Raw genomic sequence first — 21,012 nt, 5'->3', positions numbered from 1 at the left:
TCTAGCTTCTTCATCTATAAAATGAGCCATTTCTAAAGGCTTTTGAGTTACATGAGTCATTAGATTAACCTTTTCTCCCAGCCAGATTAACCGTTTCACCTAGCTGTTTCTAGTTGGATGTTTTGTACTTTCAACTTAATTTTTACATAAGGCTGCACATCCTCTGTGACCTAATCCTTCCTGCCTTTTCAAACTTATCCAGTACTGTTCTCATTCTGACCCTTTATCTTTCAGCCCCCCTGACCTTTTACTTTGGATAAAAAACATTCTTTCCCAACTCAGATTTTCAAATATATTCTCCTTCTGTCTGGAATATCTTCATAAAGCTGATTCTTCCTCATGCTTTGTCTCAGGTTAGATGTCCTGAGATATTATAATAATAAATTTGTTGTGTCCACTTGACTGGCTTATGGGTGCTCAGGTTAAACATTATTTCTGGGTGTGTCCATAAGGGTGTTTATCAATTGAATCAGAGGACGGAGCACGTTGTCCTCCCCAGTGTAGGTGGGCATCATCTAATCTGTTAACTAAAGAGAACCAAAAAAATGGAGGAAGAGGGAGATAGTTCCATTTGCTTGACTGACTGATCTGGGACATCTGTATTCTCCCATGACTGGGACTTAACACCATCTGCCCTTCGGTTCTCAGAATTATACCACCAACTTTCCTGAGTCAGCCTCCATAATTTCAGTTCCTTATAATAAATCACATATAATAAATCAGTGTATCCTGTTGGTTCTGTTTTCTAAAGAATCTTGACTAATACGGACCTTAATTAGACCTCTAATCATAGTATCGAGGTAATTGCTGTACATATAATTTCCTCCATAGCACTCTTCACAATTTATAATTAAACATTCGGTGTTGTTTTACTTATTTGCCTCTTCTTCTATGTTAAAATGGCAAGGACTTTATCTGTTTTACCAATATGTGTCCAGTCAGCGCCTGGCACAAAATATATAATAATAATAAGTAATTATTGAGGAAAGGAAGGGAAGGAGAGATAAATTTATAGGACTATGACTTGAAACTTAAACAATAATTAACTCTAATAAGTTTTCTGAGCTGTGCTGTGCTTTGCTCTGGTAATATCAAGTGACTATGCAGATTTTAGTTGGGGATGGGCATCATAAGCCACAGAATAAGGAATCTTAAAAGGTCAGTTGAGTTTACTGAAGAGGCAGTGTATAAAAAACAAACCTGAAAGTCAAAAGTTATGGTTTAACTAGAACTCAACATAAGAAACAGAGAGAACTTAAGTTTACACTTAGTAGATAATCACCAGGGAATAAGATAGGCCTGCTCTGGATGGTTTGTGGATAAAGCCAAAGTTTCTTTGAGTATTTATGTTATACTGTGAACTATTGCAACATAATTTTTTCTTATAGTTGATGTGTCAATGTTGCAGGCATCTGTAAATCCTAAATAAAGGCTTTTGAATTTTATTTTCTTTTTTGAGACAGGGTCTCACTCTGTTGTTGAGGCTGGAGTGCAGTGGTGTGATCTCAGCTCACTGCAACCTCCACCTCCTGGGTTCAAGTGATTCTCTCACCTCAGTTTCTCAAGTAGCTAGGTGCTTGCCTCCATGGCCTAATAATTTTTGTATTTTTGGTAGAGGAAGGGTTTCACCATGTTGGCCAGGCTGGTCTTGAACTCCTGACCTCAAGTGATCCTCCTGCCTCAGCCTCCCAAAGGACTGAGATTACAGGCGTGAGCCATTGCGCCTGGCCAGGCTGTTGAATTTTCAACTGTCTATTCTTTTTGCAGTGGGGTTTATTTAATGAAAGGTTTGATCACAAGTATTTTTGAAATATTATTTTACTTCACTTTTTAGTAGTTTTAATTTGGGATTTTAGTAGTAGGCTACTTGAGAAAGATAATGTGTTCAAGTCAATTAAGTACTCTTAAAAATAAAGCAAATGTTATAGGTTAAATTGTATCCTCCCCCTCAAAAAACACAGGTTAGAGTCCTACCCCCTAGTACTTCAGAATGTGACCTTACTTGGATATAGATACCTTACAGAGCTAATCAAGTTAAAATGTATATCCAGTATCCTTATAAAAGGAGAAATTTAGACACAGTGACATACACTGCGAGAAGCACCTGTGAAGGCACAAGAAGAATACCCAATGTTATAAGAAACTAGGAGAGAAGCATGGAACCCATCTTTCCTAGTTCCTTCAGAAGGAAAATGGTCTTGCTGACACCTTGATTTCAGACTTCTAACATACAGAACTATAAGACAATAAAACGCTGTTGTTCAAATCACACAGTTGTGGTACTTTGTTACAGCAGCCGTAGCAAACTAATACATACCCAGTCTATACTTTGAAAACTGATTGTAATAATTTATGTTCATTATGGGAAAGCCAAGACTTTCTTATTTGTTGAAATGTAAGTAGAACAAGATTTCGAATAAGGTAAGTAAAATAAAAAAGAATTGTATTATTTTTAGTGTTTTTTCTATTTTCTTACTAAAAGTATAGCTATATTTGAATAAAAGTATATATAAAATATTCTATTTTTAGCATATAGTATTTTTAGCATTTTAATCTATGAATTCTTAATTTTTTTCATTTTACTTACCTTATTCGAAATCTTGTTCTTATCTTTTAAGAACAGTCATTTACCTGAGTATTGGTGCATCATTTCTTCAACAAAGCTTGTTTGGCATGTTTGATGTTATTAAATGGCAGCTTTTGTTCCCAAAGCTGCCTAGGCTCCCGATGACTTGTTTTCTCATAAAAATGCCACTTGAAGAGAAAATGGTAGTTTTACAGTAACAAATCCTGGCAGATACCAGCTTAACCAAGTGGTCAAGGTTAATGTCACCAGCACTACATAGCAACATTATGGGCCCTAGATATGTTGCTTTCAGAAGGGCACATTGACCATCTTTTCTAATAATGCATCACCTCTTCTAATCATGAGAAGTCATCAGACAAACCCAAGCAGAGGGACATTTTATAAAATACCTCTAACCGGTACACTTCAGTGTATTAAAGTCATAACAAACAAGACTGAGGAAATGTCACAGACTATACAAATAAGGAGGCACAACACCTAAATGTAGTATGAGATCCTGGATTGGATCTTGGGAAAGAGAAGTGACATTGGTGGAAAAACTGATTAAATCTGAATAAATTATTTATTTAAGTTATTTAATCACAGTTAATTTCTTAGTTTGGAGAATTATTCTTTAGTCATGTAAGATGTTAACATGAGGAGAAGTAATGTTGATTAGAGAGTACGTAGGAACTCTTTACTATTTTTTCAACTCTTGTGAGTCAAAATAATCTCAAAATAACTACTCAAAAATGAAAATAAAACCCAATATGAATAGACATTTCTCAAAAGACATACAAACGACCATCAGATATATGAAAAAATGCTGAGCATCACTAATCATTAGAGACATGCAAATTAAAATCACAATGAGATATCATGTCATACCTGTCAGATTGGCTTTCATCAAATAGACAAAAGACAAGCCTATTGGCAAGGATATGGAGAAAAGGGAACCCTTGTACACTGTTAATGGGGATGTAAATTAGTACAGCCTTTATAGAAAATAGTATGGATGTTCCTCAAAAACTAAAAATAGAATTACCATTTAATCCAGCCATCCCATTTGTGGAATTTACCCAAAGGACTTGGAAATATTTTGTCAAAGAGATATCTGCACTCCCATGTTCATTGCAGAACCGTTAACAATAGACAAGGTATTAATTAATAAAATTATTTATTAATAAATTAATAAAATTAAATTAATTAAAGTATTAATCAATACTTAGGTTGATTACAGGTGAATAAAAATCTAGTATTTATATACAATGGAATACTACTTAGCCTTGAAAAAGAAAGAAATTGTCTTATTTGTAACAACATGGATGGAATCAGAGAAAATTATGCTAAGTGAAATAAGATAAATCAGGCACAGAAACACAAAATACTGCATGTTCTCACATGTGAAATCTAAAACCATTGAACTCATAGAGAGTAGAATGGTGGTTACAAAGGCCGAGGGATTGGAAGAATGGGAAGTTGATGATCAAAAGGTACAAAATCTGAGACAGGAGAAATTTTCTTTTTTTTTGAGTTCTATTGCATAGTGTGGTGAACATAGTTAATAAGAGCAATTTCAAAATTGCTAAGAGAGTAAATTTCAAGTGTTCAGACCACAAAATTTAAGCATTTGAGGTGATAGCTATGTTAACTAGCTTGATTAAATTATTCTACATTGTATTCAGAGATTATATCACTTTGTACCCTATAAATTTATGTCATTATGAATTTTCAATTTATAATTAAAAAAACACTTGGGGCCAAATTAGCATCAGAAGACATTTCTTTTAATATTTACAAAATACAATGCATATACCATATGTTATGTAACTCCACGCCCCACCAGTGTAGTTTGGGGGACAAATATATTCATATTTCTGTACTGAAACGTATGACATTTCATACAGTATAAGATACATAAAACCTATTTATATCTTTTAAAAAAGACCTTGTTTCCATTCCATCCATTTTTTTAAATGTTAAAATAAAAGGCTTACTGGCTCAAAATATTTTGAGAATGCAGGAGAGAAATGAGCATTATTTGGAGAGAAATGTTTTGTCACCAGTAACTATAGACTTCTTTTGTTCTTTAATCAAAGTTCAAGTTTACGGAATTTGGACATTTTGAATTCAGAATTTTCTTTTTCTTTCTTTTTTTTTTTTTTTTTTTTTTGGAGATGGAGTCTCACTCTGTTGGCCAGGCTGGAGTGCAGCGGCACAATCTCTGCTCACTGCAACTTCTGCTTCCTGTGTTAAAGCAATTCTCCTGCCTCAGCCTCCCAAGTAGCAGGGACTATAGGCACACACCGCCACACTCGGCTAATTTTTTATATTTTAGTAGGGATGGGGTTTCACCATGTTGCTTGGTGGTTCACCAAGGCCACCCACCTTGGCCTCCCAAAGTGCTAGGATTACAGACATGAGTTCAGAATATTTAAACATTAATATACTTAAGAATTTTAATATGTGAGCCAGTAATTAGAATATTGCGTTGAAATAATTTTGATGATGTTCATTTTGGTATTACACTCAGTTATTACGGATATTAATTAAAGTCCTCATAAGAACTTTATTTGAATATACTAATATTTTTAATGATTAGTCATACTTTGCAAGATGTACACTAGAGGCCGATTTTAAATTTATGCTTACCATTTTAAAGAACTGGATACAAAATTTGAAGACATGACGTAACAATTTTGTGTAGCATTGAAAGATTAAAAGACACACAAAAAGTAATGTCATGGTAAGCAATTTTCTTGACTTTTAAAAAGATTGAATGCTTTCACATACTTAGTTATTACAATAATTTTTGTTTTATTTGCTCTCTGGACTTTTCCTTATGATGGGAGATTTTGTTCACTGGTGGTTTAGGTTCAAGGCGTTAGCTCAATTTTTTTTTTTTTTTTTGAAACGGAGTTTCGCTCTTGTTACCCAGGCTGGAGTGCAATGGCGCGATCTCACCGCAACCTCCGCCCCCTGGGTTCAGGCAATTCTCCTGCCTCAACCTCCTGAGTAGCTGGGATTACAGGCACGCGCCACCATGCCCAGCTAATGTTTTGTATTTTTAGTAGAGACGGGGTTTCACCATGTTGACCAGGATGGTCTCGATCTCTTGACCTCGTGATCCACCCGCCTCGGCCTCCCAAAGTGCTGGGATTACAGGCTTGAGCCACTGCGCCTGGCCGCGTTAGCTCAATTTTTTTACAATTTCATTCTTATTGGGGAAAAACATTATTGAATTATTCATTAATATTAATAAAGGCATTTGTAGTTACCATGCCTTGTTACTGACACACACCAGCATTTGTGTATTGGTTTCAATCACATTTGTATATAGTGATTTGATTTGGCTAGTAGAATTTGAAATGCTTTGCTAAAAAGTATTCAGCTTATTATAATTTGAGAACATAGGCATTGCAGATGTATATTAATTTTCATTATGTAAAATGTATACAGTTACCTATCTTAAAATAGAAACTAAAATAAGATTTACATTCATAATATTGAAACTATGTTTGAATGTTAGTATCTATAAAAAATTGTGGTCTTCTAAAACTACTGTTTTATCATATAATTCTTCAGTTTGCAAATGTTTTCTCTGTGAGCAGAACTCAAAAGCGTTCATCAAGACAAGTTTTATTTGTGAGCAATAAATCTGTTGATATTAAGTATATTAATGTAAGAAACATTTGCTTTTCTAAAAGTGGAACATTCGAATATCCAAATCATTTTGGATAATAATAATAATTTGTAGTCATTAGGTTAATAGAGCCTATTTGACTTGAGTTGTATTTCATTTTGTTTAAGAGTCTTTCTGCTCTTTTATTAATACTAAATATGCTTTGTTTTAAATCTAATTATAGGATTGGCTGAGCTATCATCAGTCTGTGATCAAAATTTTCCTGTGAAGAGTAGTTTGAAATGTTAATTAAGGTAGTTGAAGACTAAGGACATTGTCCTGGCAATGGAGCCATGAATGTAATCAAAACAGCAACCCCTGCTGTATAAAAAAATTAAAGCCGCAAGAGAGACATCATTCTAAATACCCAGTGAGCTTTTACTAACCTTGTGAGCAACTTTTGCAATTGGAGCAAAGTGACATGTTATATTTTAATCATTTAAAGAATGACTCCTGGTTATTCTAGCCTTTTTTTTGGAATTGTTTTATATACTTTGAGTTCTGGGGTACATATGCAGAATGTGCATGTTTGTTACATAAGCATACAAGTGCCATGGTGGTTTGCTGCATTCTAGCCTTTTAAAAGAGGAGGGAAACAAAGAATTGAAAACTATTATTTTGGAGGTGCCTATAGCAGACTTATGATATGTTGTCTCTGCCAACTGATAACAGTTTGCTTTGTGCAATGTTTTGTAAATAGTAAAAATGGCTTAAGAAATGGCTGTTTCCTTCATAACTTTTATGCCCTAGTAATGGTATGATAAAAGACAAATTTCCAATAATATGAACACTGAAAGGAGGCCCCAAATTTATCTTTCTGGAGATTCAGGAATACTTTTTGAGAATATGTTTTTGAAATGGTTAGTATATAATAGAGTTATAAAGGGTAGAAATCAAAGAGCATGTTATATAGGCTTTGGAGATTCTCAAGTGGACGATAATGTAACCAAAAATACACCAGTGAGAAACAATTTATTAAGTACCTATTGTGTTTCAGATTATTGGAGATGCTGAGGTAAATAAGATTCCGTTTTTGCCTCAGAAATCTAAAATTCTGGCTTATAATTCATTTGCATAGAGGTTATAGTTTAAACAGCATAAGCATGTGAAATATTATAGGAGAAAGCATAGGAGAAGGAAGGAGATAGCTGGATAAAATCTTTAGGAATTTTTTACATTTAGGGAAAAATAAAAGCAAAAGAAAATCTAATAAAGGAGAAAGTATTATTGAAAGATGTATAGTTGAGAAGAGGATCAAGAGGCCTCCATGACCTAGATCTTAAGGATGAAAGTGGGTTTTGATAAGAAAGTGGACCAGAAGCAGTGGCTCACTCCTGTAATCCCAGAACTTTGCGAGGCTGAGGCAGGCTGATCACATGAGGTCAGGAGTTTGAGACCAGCCTGGCCAACGTGGTGAAACACTGTCTCTACTAAAAATACAAAAAAATTAGCTGGACATGGTGGCACACAGCTGGATCCCAGCTACTCAGGAGGCTGAGGCAGGAGAATCACTTGAACCCAGGAAGCAGAGGTTGCAGTGAGCTGAGATTGTGCCACTGCACTCCAATCTAGGTGAAGAGCAAGACTCCATCTCAAAAAAAAAAAAAGAAGAAGAAGAAGAAGAAAGAGGCAATCAGGAATACCAGACTTATATAAGAGGTTGAGAATGAAAAGAATAAAGATTAGAGGGATCTAGTGGTAAGGAAAACTTTACAGTTTTACAGACCAAGTGGACGGGAGGCTTGACGCTTGGCACAAATGTTAAAAGATTCTGAGAAGTGATGAGCAAGCAGACATAGCAAGTGTAAGACTTTTCCTTTAAGGTTAACAAAGGAGAGATATTGGTAGTATTGAAGGGGAAAGAGACAGATAGACAGAGTCCAGGATTGGCCCTGGGAAAGACTAAAGGTCATGCTGAGAAATAAGGGAATGGAAATGTGAAAATTGTTGTTCAAGGGTGAAACTTAAAGAGTTTCAGATCCTGGAGGTGGTAGGGTTTTGTGTGATCAAATCCAATGTGTGACCTAAATGCAATCAAGGAGAAATAAAGGGCCAGTGGTGATATTAACAAAAGAGGATCAGGGGTTGAGGAAATAAGGCAAAGGAATCTAGGAAGCATAACTGCAAGTTTGCATAAAGACTCAAGACAGCTTCTTGTTCTGATTGAAACCCTTTGGAAGGAGTCCCATGGATAGGCCTCTTCTGCTCTAAATGAGTAGTGAATTAATTCATTCAAAAAAATTTATTTTATGTCTGTTATGTACCAGACATTGTTTTAGGTGTTTGGGATATATTACTGAGTCCTGTATATGACAGTACTGATTTGTAATATTGAAATATTAACAAACTTATACATTATGGTATAAAAATACTCTTGTACTGTTTAAACTATGCTCAATACATGAGTTCCTTTAGGGCAGAAAATTGTCTTACTCATCCTTGTATGCCAGTTACTGAGCATAGCACCTGATGTTTAATAGGTATGTTCATGAAATGTTTCAATTACTAAAACTGTTAAATAACAGAATAATTCTGGAAGATTTTTACACAGAAATACTATCTGTGTTTTGTAAAAGGTAGAAAAAACACTATTAAATTTATATTTATAACGTTACGGAACCTTTTAATGAGACAGTTTACTTTTTAAAAAAATCACTGAGTTTTAATTCTTGCTATAAAGGCAAAATATAGTAAAATTGTGAAATGTATACTTGAATTATTTCCTTTCTGTAGTATAACTGTTCCACATGAAACAGAGGAAGTCTCTGGTGTATTTTTTTTTAATGTATGATATTACTACAATCGTGATAAGTGATCGTAGTTTACTTTACTAAATATAGAAGTAAATCTTTTTCTCACCAGCAAGGAGTGGACCTGTAAGATTCATCGTCACTAAGGATGCTTTCCATGCTTTAATTATTTTAACCAAGAATTTTAGAAGAAAGAATTAGAAAGTAGAGTTGAAGTAGCCTTGATCTGAACGCCCATCTCTGCATTATTGCCAGGCATAGATGTCATTCTTGTGTACAGATCTATATATCTTTTTCCATTTGAACCTGTGATGCATACAGCTCATTTTACTGAAATTTTCTACTTAATTGCTTCCAGATTCCATTCTTTTTAGATTTAAAAAAGAACTTTTTGTTGTCAAATTATGTTATCATTGGTTCTTAATTGTTGCTGCAAGAGTGATAACTTCATTTACCTATTCCTCATGTTTTCTGCTTGTGAGACTACAAAGTTTAGCTTCTTTGCTTCTTCCCAATAATGAAATTAATGCTGTAACTATACATCTAAGAATGCTGCATACTACCAATTATTTATTACTTATTAATTACTACCAATTATCACTACCAATTATTTATTAAAACTAATTGTAATTATAGTTAGTTATTACAGAAGTATTTCTATCAGTTTCTAATCATTGATAATTTAAATTGTTCTGAATTTTTATATTTAATATAGCTTTTGTAGCTTTGAGATTACTTCCCTCAAATTTCTTTGTATTAAATCATGACTACATACATGTAATTGATACAATTTAAAATTTGTAAAATATAAATTACAAGTGACCCCGAATTCCCCAAAACTGCAATGTTCAGTTCAACTCGCTTACCACACAAATTGATGGAGAAAGAAATGTAATGTACTGATGAAGTGTAAACATACTGATCATAGTATGTTTATAAATAAAACATTTAAGTAAATTTGAGTCAGGAAGTTGAATTGATTGGTGAGAACCAGAGATTTTATGTGTAATAACAAATGAAAGTAAACACTGGTATTTAAAGTTACAAGCTCATTTTTTGAAGAAACTAGCTGGAATTCTGAGAACTTGCCAAAAAAAAAAAAACACACTCACACTGTTTCTGGTAGCCTATCATTGGTCTCAAAGATAGTGACATTTGAGTAAGTTTTTTGGCAATAGCATACTCTGTTTTATTTTGACTCATCTTCAGTGCTAATGCAGTCCATTCTAATAACGCAGAAGAACCAACTCAACAAAAACAATGATTAGCTGACTTAGAGAAGACACCCAAGTTTATGCCCTTTCCTTGTCCTCTTAACTTACAGTTTCTTTGTGAGCTTTCCTTGCAAAGACACTTTGAGGATCTTCCCTGTGAGATCTAGTTACTGCTTTGTTGTAGTGGGAGCACTATCCTGAATCAGAACTTTTCTCTATAGCCTGATGTAAAACATAGTTAATACAATTTATTTAAATATTATTTTTAAAGTCATTCATATCTTCCTGTTTCAGTAAAGAATACAGCATTATTTTAATAAAGAATATAGGCTTGGGCCGGGCGCGGTGGCTCAAGCCTGTAATCCCAGAACTGTGGGAGGCCGAGGCGGGTGGATCACGAGGTCAAGAGATCGAGATCATCCTGGTCAACATGGTGAAACCCCGTCTCTACTAAAAATACAAAAAATTAGCTGGGCATGGTGGCGCGTGCCTGTAATCCCAGCGACTCAGGAGGCTGAGGCAGGAGAATTGCCTGAACCCGGGAAGCGGAGCAAGAAAAAAAAGGGAAGAGATTTGATTAATGACTAAATGATAACAGTAAATACACTATTTTAAACTTATATTTGGAAATTTCAAACATACTATGTTAAAACTAATTAAATTGCAGTGCACAGTCAGGACTGATGTAATATAAACAAGAGATAATATGGAAGCTTTATTCTAATTTTAACACAGAGCACAATACTGTTTATACAGTAAATTCGTAAGATAACCTAGAGTATTCTCTTTTCCTGGTAGCAAGTGAGGTTACCTTAATTATTTCCTGGAAGTACAGGGAAGATTTCTAAGTATTAGAAAAATTTTCTGCCAAATTCCTGCAAAGTATGAAAAATAAGCCATTTTTAAAAATCATATAACATTCCGACCTGGAGTTATAATACTTACTATTAGATTTTCTTTAGATTAAAAATAGAATTGAAAAGTCAGACTCATTTGAATTGAACATTGCCTTACTATGAGAAAGTTAAAAATGATTTTTATATTGATAACCACTTGTGAATACATTTAGAAATATCTTTGTAAGTGTATTCATTAAGTTCTTATATTGTCTTGTGCATTGTTTAATTAGACTAGAATTTACTCCCTTTTTGGTGTCAAGATACTCTTCTCACCTAGGAAGTACAGTCATATACTGCGTAACAACATTTCAGTATATTATACTCTTATGGGCTACATATGCCAGTAGCCCATAAGATTATAATGCCATATTTTTCCTGTACTTTTCTTAGGTTGAGCTATGTCTAGATATACAAATATTTACCATTGTGTTACAACTGCCTATAGTATTCAGTTGAGTAACATTCTGAACAGGTTTGTAGTCTAGGAGCAACAGGCTGTATCCTATAGTCTAGGTGTATCCTATAGACTAGGTGGTAGACTGTACCACCTAGGTTGTATAAGTACACTGTACAATGTTTGCACAATGACTGAATCACCTAACAACGCATTTCTTAGATTGAATTCCTGCCATTAAATAATTCATGACTGTATTAGAGATGAGAGCTTCAACTCTGGCACATTGAAACTGGGATCTCCTTGCTGAGAGTATGATAATTTGAGTATTAACTTGGTGACAGATTCTGGACTTACTTCAGTGGCTTTCAACCTTAGATTAAAAGGATTTTTTTTTTCCTTATGAGTAAAAAATATTGATAATATATTAATGTACATATATTAAGAGAAAATTGGCCTCACTTCCTCAGGTCAAACAATTTTAATTAGTGAAAATTACTTAAAACATGGGATCTCAAATCTCAAATTCAAAGTAAGTAAAGTTATACCATTCATTTTAATTATTTTTATCGTGCTTTCATGTTTCTAGAAACATTTTTTAGGGCTTGAAGAGTAGAAAATACAGAAGAAAAAATGTAACATAAAAATAGGTAAATTATTATAAATTTTAACTATAAACACTGAAATCAGATAATTCTCATCTGTTTTTATAGTCCAACTTTAAGTGTGTTTTTTTTCCTCCCAGGACATTTATTCAGAACAGCTGGGGATCAACCGTTTAACCTGTCCACAGTGTCGAGTGCCTTCCCAATGGTCAGCCACCCAGTCTTTGGTCTACATTCAGCCAGCTCAGGGCATTCAGAATTTGGTGGTTTGGGGACACTTGGTACACCCACAGCCTTAGCAGCACATCCCCAACTAGCATCTTTTCCAGGTAAACATCTGTTACAAACAGTGTTCATGGAAAGGAGGAAAGCTTAAGAATGTTCAAGCAGTAATTTGTTGAACAACAGGAATAGTGTAATGCCTGGTGTATTGTAACTTGGGTGCAAGAATTGGCCCAATCCTATTTATCATGTGTAAAAAATTAAACACCTTAAGTGTGTTAGGTGGCAGAGCAGTTAGTTAGATATCCAGGTATTTAACTAGAGAAACCGGTGTCTGTCACAGAAGGTAATAATTCAGGCAAGTTTTTTCTCATGTTTTTTATGGAAGTATAATATACAGAAAAGTATATATATTCTAAGTGTAGAGCTGAATGAATTTTTCTCAGCCTTATTTGATTTTTAAAAAACTTATTTAACTTAGTGTGAAACTGAAGTTCAATTTATATAATAAGTATTTTTACAGTCCTATTTTAGGTTCTCACTTTCTTCACTATGTAAGGAAAATGAGCTAGACTCTTAAATTTCTTTATTTTTCTATTTTGATTTGGTTTTTTTGAAATGAAGTCTTGCTCTGTTGCCCAGATTTGAGAGCAGTTGTGCAATCTCAGATCACCGCAATCTCTACCTCCCGAGTTCAAGCAATTCTCCTGTCTCAGCTCCCGAGTAGCTGGCATTACAGGCACACACCACATGTCTGGCTACTTTTTGTATTTTTAGTTGAGACAGGATTTCGCCATGTTGACCAGGCTGGTCTTGAACTCCTGACCTCAAGTGATCTGCCGCCGTGGCCTTCCAGACTATTGAAATTACAGGCATGAGCCACTGTGCCTGGCCTATTTTTCTGTATTTGATTAAAACAGCTATACAGTTGTACCACTTACATGGCGAGAGGATCTGTATTATCTGAAATTCTATAGATTATAAGGATTTAGTAATTCAGTAAGACATTAGTTAATTAAAACGTTAGACAAACAGGCTTTAATTTGTTATATTATCTTGAAAGCCTAAATTTGAATGTGTTTTCTATAGATTAATTTGATTTTAATAAATTTTAGTAAGGGTTGCATGTATTAATGTACGTAAAATAATTTAAAACATTATAGCATAATTCTAGAGACAAATAGGCCTGAATTTAAATCTGGCTTTGTTACTTCATAGCTGTGTGATCTGGAAGAAATTATCTGGCCTCTTAGCCTCAGTTTTCTCATCTGAAAAATGAGGATCATAATAATAGTACCTGACTCATCGGGTTCTTGTGAGGATTAAAGGAGTTAAGTAATATTTAGTGCCAAATACAGTGCCTGGTGTACTTAATTAGTCCGTAATTGGTAACTATCATGGTTATTTTCTTTTGCCCACTTTAATGGTTAATAATTTATCAAATGCTTCTTTAAAAGGAAAGAAGTGTTTTTAAAACTATATGTAGAAAGGATAGATGGTTAAATGTATAGTTCAAGTACTATTCCTTGAGTCATATTACTTCTTCAATTCAGTTGTTTGGGAAGCGAGGACACTGAGGAGGAGAAATGTGAGTGGACAGTTAAAGAAGTCTTAAACCAAGTAATAACATTTCCTTCAAAAATATTAATAGGAATTTATTCAGTTCCCAGCATGATTGTTTCGTAAGAAAAGCTTTCCATAGATATTTACTGAAAATATCATTGCTGAATAAATATCAAAATAGATAATAACAATATAGATAGCTACTGGTGTCTTAAATATTTTTATGGTTTTATCCTGTTTTATTACACTGTTGCTTTTGAACATTTCTAAATCACAATGTAAATACTGTATTATTAAAATTAAATGTCTTTTGTACTAGAATGATGGTGGTTAACACATTTAAAAAATTACTCATCTGGGACTGGTCAAAGTGGCTCACACCTGTAATCCCACCACTTTGGGAGGCCGAGGTGGGTGGATCACAAGGTCAGGAGATCGAGACCATCCTGGCCAAAATGGTGAAACCCCGTCTTTACTAAAAATACAAAAATTAGCCAGGCGTGGTAGCGCCCACCTATAATCCCAGCTACTCAGGAGGCTGAGGCAGAATTGCTTGAATCCGGGAGGTGGAGGTTGCAGTGAGCCGAGATCGTGCTACTGCACTCCAGCCTGGGTGACAGAGTGAGATTTTGTCTCAAAACCTCCCCCAACCAAAAAAATTACTTATCTAGATTTCAATAATGTTGATACTTCACTATATAGAAAAAACTTTTATAGCTTCCCCAGCAAAAAGTTTCACTTAGTCATTTAATGTACAGTATTCTTTGGGCAGCTACTCCTCTCTGCACACAAGGCCAGTTATAAGTTGCTTACAGTTTTTAGGAGACGGATAAACAATTACAAGACAGTGTCTTTATTGATAAAAGTATGCCTAGATGAGCATACTTTTTACCAAATGGGCAGAGACTATGCCTAGTTTTCAAAGATTCATTTTGTTTAATTTGTAGATTTCATACAGTAACTTAAATATAAATTTTCTATAATTGGCTTTATTCGGAAGAGTAACAAAATTGCCAATTTTAAATAACCCAGTAAATAAATGAGGACACAGCAGGAAGATATTACTAGGAATTTTAATTGAGGAATAATTTATTTTTACATTTTATGTACTTTCTAAAATATGCATATAAGATTAAATCAATAAATGTAAAATTATTTAATGGATAGCATAATAAAATTATTTTCATTTTATATTGAAATAGTATTTCATGGTAATTTTTTAAAATATTTGTACTTTTTGGTAATTAATTGTGGTATTAAATTACCATGAATTTTTGCAAAGTATTTTTGGCTCTGCCAAGTATGAAAGATTTTTAAATTCTGCTCAATCTTCTAGGTTCAAATTGAGATCCATTATGTCCTCTGAAGTATTATTAATAGAATCTTTGAGTTAAATATGTTAAATATTGACTGGGCATGGTGGTGGCTCCTGCCTGTAATTTTGGGAGCCCAAAATGGGTGGATACCTGAGGCTGGAAGTTTGAGAGCAGGCTCACCAATATAGCCAAACCTCATCTCTACCAAAACTACAAATATTAGCCAGGCATGGTGGCATAGGCCTGTAATCTCAGCTACCATCGAGGCTGAGGCACGAGAATCATGTGAATCTGGAGATGGAGGTTGCAGTGAGGCCACATCAGGCCACTGAATTCCAGCCTGGGTGACAGAGTGTCACTGTCTCAAAAAAAAAAAAGAAATTAAAAAGTTAAATACTATGTTGTTACTTCTTTTGAATATACTTAGAAATTTACCATATGCTGATTTATGTAATCCTTATTTTGTGTTTTTCATTTTATCAACAAGCTGGTTTGTGACTAAATTTTATTTTCCTAAATTTAGAGTACAGGTAAGCTTGTCACTTAACAAAAATTATTTCCTGTGAAATAATACCAGACATTTCTAAAATTTACATTCAGAAGCTCTACCACTTGCATCTTTTTATTTAATTGATCTTATTTACTTGTTTTGTATTTTCCTCTGTGGTATCAGGCTATTTTTAACACACATTTTCCAATTGTTTTTCCTAATCTCTACTGTGTGCTTATTTACTTTTTTCTTCCTTTGAGAGAGAATTTCACTCTGTCACCCAGGCTGGAGTGTAGTGGCGCAATCCGAGCTCACTGCAACCTCTACTTTCCAGGTTCAAGTGATTCTCGTGCCTCAGCTTCCTGAGTATTGAGGATTACAGACATGCACTACCACGCCCAGCTATGTGCTTTTTTACCTTTGACATTCTCAAGTACTTTTTAAAATGTTTTTTTTCTGAGTTTATGTCTAAAATATTTGAATCTTATTACACTTTGATTACCTTACCAATTTTTTAGTTGTTTACAAAGTCTATGAATTCCACTTTAATTACAGACTCTGTGTTAAATTATGTAAATATCATTGGGAAACCTCAGTCCTTCCCCTGCTTTTTAAAATATTTCATAGAGACAGGATCTCTTTCTGTTGCCCTAGGCTGGTCTCAAATTCCTGGCCTCAAGTGAACCTCTCACCTCAGCCTCCCAAAGCTCTGGGATTACAAGTATGGACCGCTGTGCCAGGTCCTCAGTACAGTAACTTTTTATCAGCTAGCTAGAACCTAGCTTTCAAACCTGTAAATAACAGTCCTCCGACTGTGCTGATACAAGCCTAAAATACATACTTTTTCTTCCTATCTAAATGTACATCTTTCATCTAAACAGTGGATAAATGACTAATGCTTTTGTATAGTTATTCTTGGTTCCGTTCTCATTATTCAGGCACAGCTGAATATACATTGGTGTCATTTTACTAGTAACGCCTTCCTACAGTGCAGAAAAATAGATTTTGCAGTTTTCTACTTACACTGTTTTTTAGACTTTTGAGAATGGCAGCTACCATGAAAATTTCACTTTTCTTTTAAACCAGATTTTGTGATTAGGTAATGAAGGTGCATATCACTTTACATTCTATTTTTAATGAAGGGATATTCCTAGAAAAGTTTTAAAGATTATAAAATGCAATATACTGACAATTTTGAGCTTTCACATACTGTATTGTTGTGGGATTTTTTCCTCTAATGTTCTTATGGTTGTCACAGTCAAGGAAAAATACACCATAGTTTTTGGAAGATTGGTCTGAAAGATAATAACTGATTTGATAATATAGCGGACTAGCCAGTCAAAGAAGATTGTTTTTGAGATTTTAGATGGGACAATACAAATTTACTTCATCCTTCCTTGAAAAACGTATAAAATTTGGCTTATTTCCTTTTCTAAAATTTTAAGAGAGACTGTTTAAGTATTTACCTTTTATTGAATGATTTTCTACCACTTGGTCATTTTATATCAATAAAACAATTATTGTTATCTGCAATTTATGAGAGGAAGTAAAAACAAAATTCAGTCTTTCATCATTAACATTAAGAGGAGAAGCTTTATAAATCTTTTATATTTTAATGTGAAATTACTTGTTTTTGAAATCTTCTTTGAGAACTTATTTTTTAGACCATAAAAAGGGCCTCCAGATTTTGCTATATTTATGCTTCTCTTTAAGAATAGAATGTTTTCTTCCATAACCGTACTCGAGGTATAGTGGATTATAGTAGTTTTGTATTATTATTTAGACTATCTGATTTATCAGAGCCAGATTTATGTTGTATGTAATTTGAGGAAAGTCTTAACATAGGTTGTAGATATAAACTTAAATTCTAAGGATTTAAAACAGATGAGAAAAGTTATGGGATAAGTCACCAAAGAGTGAAATACTTCTTTTATATTCCGAGTTTTCACCTTCATTTTTTAAACTGTTGACTACCTTTACAAGCTTAAACACTACAAAGCTGCCAAGTGAAGATCCTTAGATACTGGCCTAATGAGAAGAGTGATAAGTGTATAAGTTCAAGTGTTTAAAATTAGAAAAGTGATCAGAAGTATGAGTAATTCAGCAGTTTTGTTCCAAGATGAAACTTGAAGTTTTTTTTTTGTTTTTTTGTTTTTTTAAATAAAACATAGAAAGCCATTGTGACATTAACTGGAAAGTTAATTTATATATTTTTGTTTGGTTGGTTTGTTTGGTTTTGAGGTGCAGAATGGTGGCGAACAACAGATGCTCATACTCGTACAGGAGCAACCTTCTTTCCACCATTACTGGGGATTCCTCCACTATTTGCTCCCCCAGCCCAGAATAATGATTCTTCTTCATTCCATTCAAGGACTTCAGGAAAAAGTAATCGAAATGGTCCTGAAAAAGGTATCCACATTAATATAAGTGAAGTACAATAAATCTTCCATTCTAATATTATTTTCATAACATTCAAGTTTAATACATTTTTATTATTTTTGTTTGTTTGTTTTAACAGAGACAAGGGCTCACTCTTTTGCCAGGCAGTAGTAGGGTTGTGTGATCATAGCTTGCGACAGCCTCGTCTTCCTGGACTCTAGTGATCCTCCTGCGTCAGCCTCCCAAGGACTATAGTCATGCACCACTATGCCTCACTACATTTTTAAAATTTATTTTTAATTTTTGCACAACAGGGTCTCTGTATGTTGCCAGTGGTCTCAAACTTCTGGCCTCAAACAATATTCACCTCAGCCTCCCAAAGTGCTGGGACTACAGGCATAAGCCACTGTGTACACCTGGCCTTAATAACAGTTTTGTAGTGTTATGCTAGACCTTTTCACATTTCCTTGCTTAATTCTTACAATAATTCTTTGAGATTAGAAGTATTTTAATTTTGCAACCAAGATCAAATAAATTGTTCAAGAAAATACTGCTTACATAAGGATGTGACCTAGTCAGAATTTGAGCCCAATTCTGCTTTTTCCTCTGTATCTCATTACCTCCCTATATGTAACACAATACAATGTGTTACTTCTTCTGTAATTAAGTGTTAATTTCATTAAAATTCATAACCTAGTACTGTTTTTAAATGATCACAATATTTCTGCAATTAACAACTTGTTAGAATATAATTTGAAACTTACAACATTTTAGATGGTTTATTTGTTTTCACTTAAGTGTTACAAAGTTTGCTCTTAAAGGAGAACATTTGCATTTCATCATCTTTCTAAACATTTTGTTTAATTGAGGTGAAATTCACATAATATTAACCATCTTAAAGTGAACAATTTAGGCATATTTAATGCATTCGCAGTGTTGTGCAACCACCACCTCTTATCTTGTTCTGAAACATTTTCATCACTGCAGAAGGAAACTTTGACCCATTAAGCAGTTGCTCCCCATTCCCCTCTCCCTCAGCCCCTGGCAACCATCAGTTTTCACTTTGTCTCTATAGGTTTACCTATTACGAATATTTCATATAGATGGAATCATACAATAAGACCTTTTCTGTCTTCTTTCACTTACATTTTCAAGTTCATTCAATTTTACATGTAGCCGTACTTCATTCTTAACTCACTCAATAATATTCCATTGTATAAATATGTTTATTTTTATTTTCAAGGTGTAAATGGGTCAATAAATGGAAATAGTACATCATCTGTAATTGGTATCAATACATCTGTACTATCCACTACTGCTTCAAGTTCCATGGGACAAACTAAAAGTACAAGCTCAGGTGGAGGAAATCGAAAATGTAGCCAGGAACAAAGCAAAAACCAGCCTTTGGATACTAGAGTTGACAAAATCAAAGATAAGGTAAGTTATTCTTTGAAGGACTAATATATAACATATCTATATAGATAAGATTAGCATTCTGAAGGTCAAATCAACAGAATCTCTGGATTAATTTCCTATGAATTACCAACTTTTATTTTTGCAGTATGTTCATGGTGTCAGTACCAGTGTAAATAATACAAATAGTAATAATAGATAAAATTTATTGAGAATTTATTGCAAGTCAGCTCTCCTCTAACTGCTTTTCATGAAATATCTATTAACCCCTTCCTATATCCGAAATGAAGTAGCTACTATTATTACAAATGAGGAAGCAAAGCACTAAAATAATTAGCCAGTAAGTGACTGAGCCAGGATTTGAGGGCAAGTGGGTTAACTCCAGTGCATTAGAAATGAGTGAATAAGAAAGCCTTTTATTTTGGAAAATTTCAAATATGCAAAGTAGTCAGAATAATCATGTGTAACTATTATTCACCTTCAACAGTTATCACATATGGCAAGTTTTATTTCATATCTATCCCCAGCTTTGCAAGTTATCAGTTTATTGCCTTTCAGCTGTAAATCATTCTTTTCTGCTTTGCCACTTGTTGCAATCTTAGTACTTGTTAGTAGAAGGTCCTGGAGGAACACTGGAAGAAGATGATACTTCTTTTTCTTCTTCTTTCAACTTTTGTTGTTGTTGTTGTTGTTGTTATTTGACAGGGTCTGGCTCTGTTGCACTGGCTGGAGTGCAGTGGCACAATCTCAGCTCACTGCAGCTTCCACCTCCCAAGCTTAAGCCATCCTCCCACCTCAGCTTCCCTAGTGGCCGGGACTTCAGGTGCATGCCACCATGCCCAGCTAATTGTTATATTTTTTTTGCAGAGATGGTATCTCACTATGTTGCCCAGGCTAGTCTTGAATGACTGGGCCTGGGTCTCCCAAAGTGCTGGGATTACAGGCATGAGCCACTGTGTGTGGCTGGGAACTCTTTTTCTTGTTCTAGTGTTTTCTTCTTTTTCTTACGCTGTGGCTGCCAGTGGGTGGCTCCCTTGCTGGCTGACAACTTCTCTACTGGTGGTGTCCAGGAGATCCAGTGATAGTCAGGAGACCCAGTAGAATACACCATCAAGTGAGTTTCATTGGCATCTCATCAGACAACTTCCATGTTTTGGAAAGTAGGTGGCTATCAAGCTAACTTTACTGCCACTGTAGCTGACAGGTTCCAAGCCAAGGTTTTCTGGTATCTTAGCAGGCAGTGTTCTGTGTGTGTCAGTCTTGACTGTGATACCTCATTGAGTTTTTCTGCCATCCAGTGGGCAATAGCCACATCCTCTCCCACAAATTCTGAAACTTAGCCTTGGATGAATGAAGGGGTTAGAGGGAAAAGTCCCTCTTCCAAGGTTATCTTTATTTCATGACTCTACCTTAGCCCTGCAAAAAGCATGTATTCCCTACATCTCCTTTTCCTGTATTATTTAGAGGTCACTTTATCCCTCTTAGTAGTTAATCTTCTGTTATTAATCAATATTCTTTA

The 21,012-nt window shown here is 34.4% G+C and overlaps 1 protein-coding gene across 26 annotated transcripts in view; it reads left to right on the top strand.

Annotated features, from left to right (window-relative positions):
- Window positions 1-21,012, top strand: part of BAZ2B (bromodomain adjacent to zinc finger domain 2B) — a 432,513-nt gene that overhangs the window by 269,399 nt on the left and 142,102 nt on the right. For 18 of the 26 annotated variants that reach the window (XR_004271241.1, XR_004271240.1, XM_032286284.1 and 15 more), the window contains 3 exons: window positions 12,251-12,439; window positions 17,943-18,110; window positions 19,324-19,517. Coding sequence is in view for 24 of the 26 variants with exons in the window: in XM_032286284.1 (XP_032142175.1) it covers window positions 12,251-12,439; window positions 17,943-18,110; window positions 19,324-19,517 (551 nt within the window). In the remaining 2 variants the exon portion in view is untranslated. The remainder of the gene's footprint in view (window positions 1-12,250; window positions 12,440-17,942; window positions 18,111-19,323; window positions 19,518-21,012) is intronic. The other 8 variants (XM_032286287.1, XM_032286288.1, XM_032286302.1 and 5 more) reach the window with 4 other exon arrangements.

Source organism: Sapajus apella, unplaced genomic scaffold (genome assembly GCF_009761245.1).
Source record: "Sapajus apella isolate SASKATOON/1434 unplaced genomic scaffold, GSC_monkey_1.0 scaffold18, whole genome shotgun sequence".
NCBI classification, from domain to species: Eukaryota; Metazoa; Chordata; class Mammalia; order Primates; family Cebidae; genus Sapajus; species Sapajus apella.
This window is presented reverse-complemented; position numbering and strand designations above follow the sequence as displayed.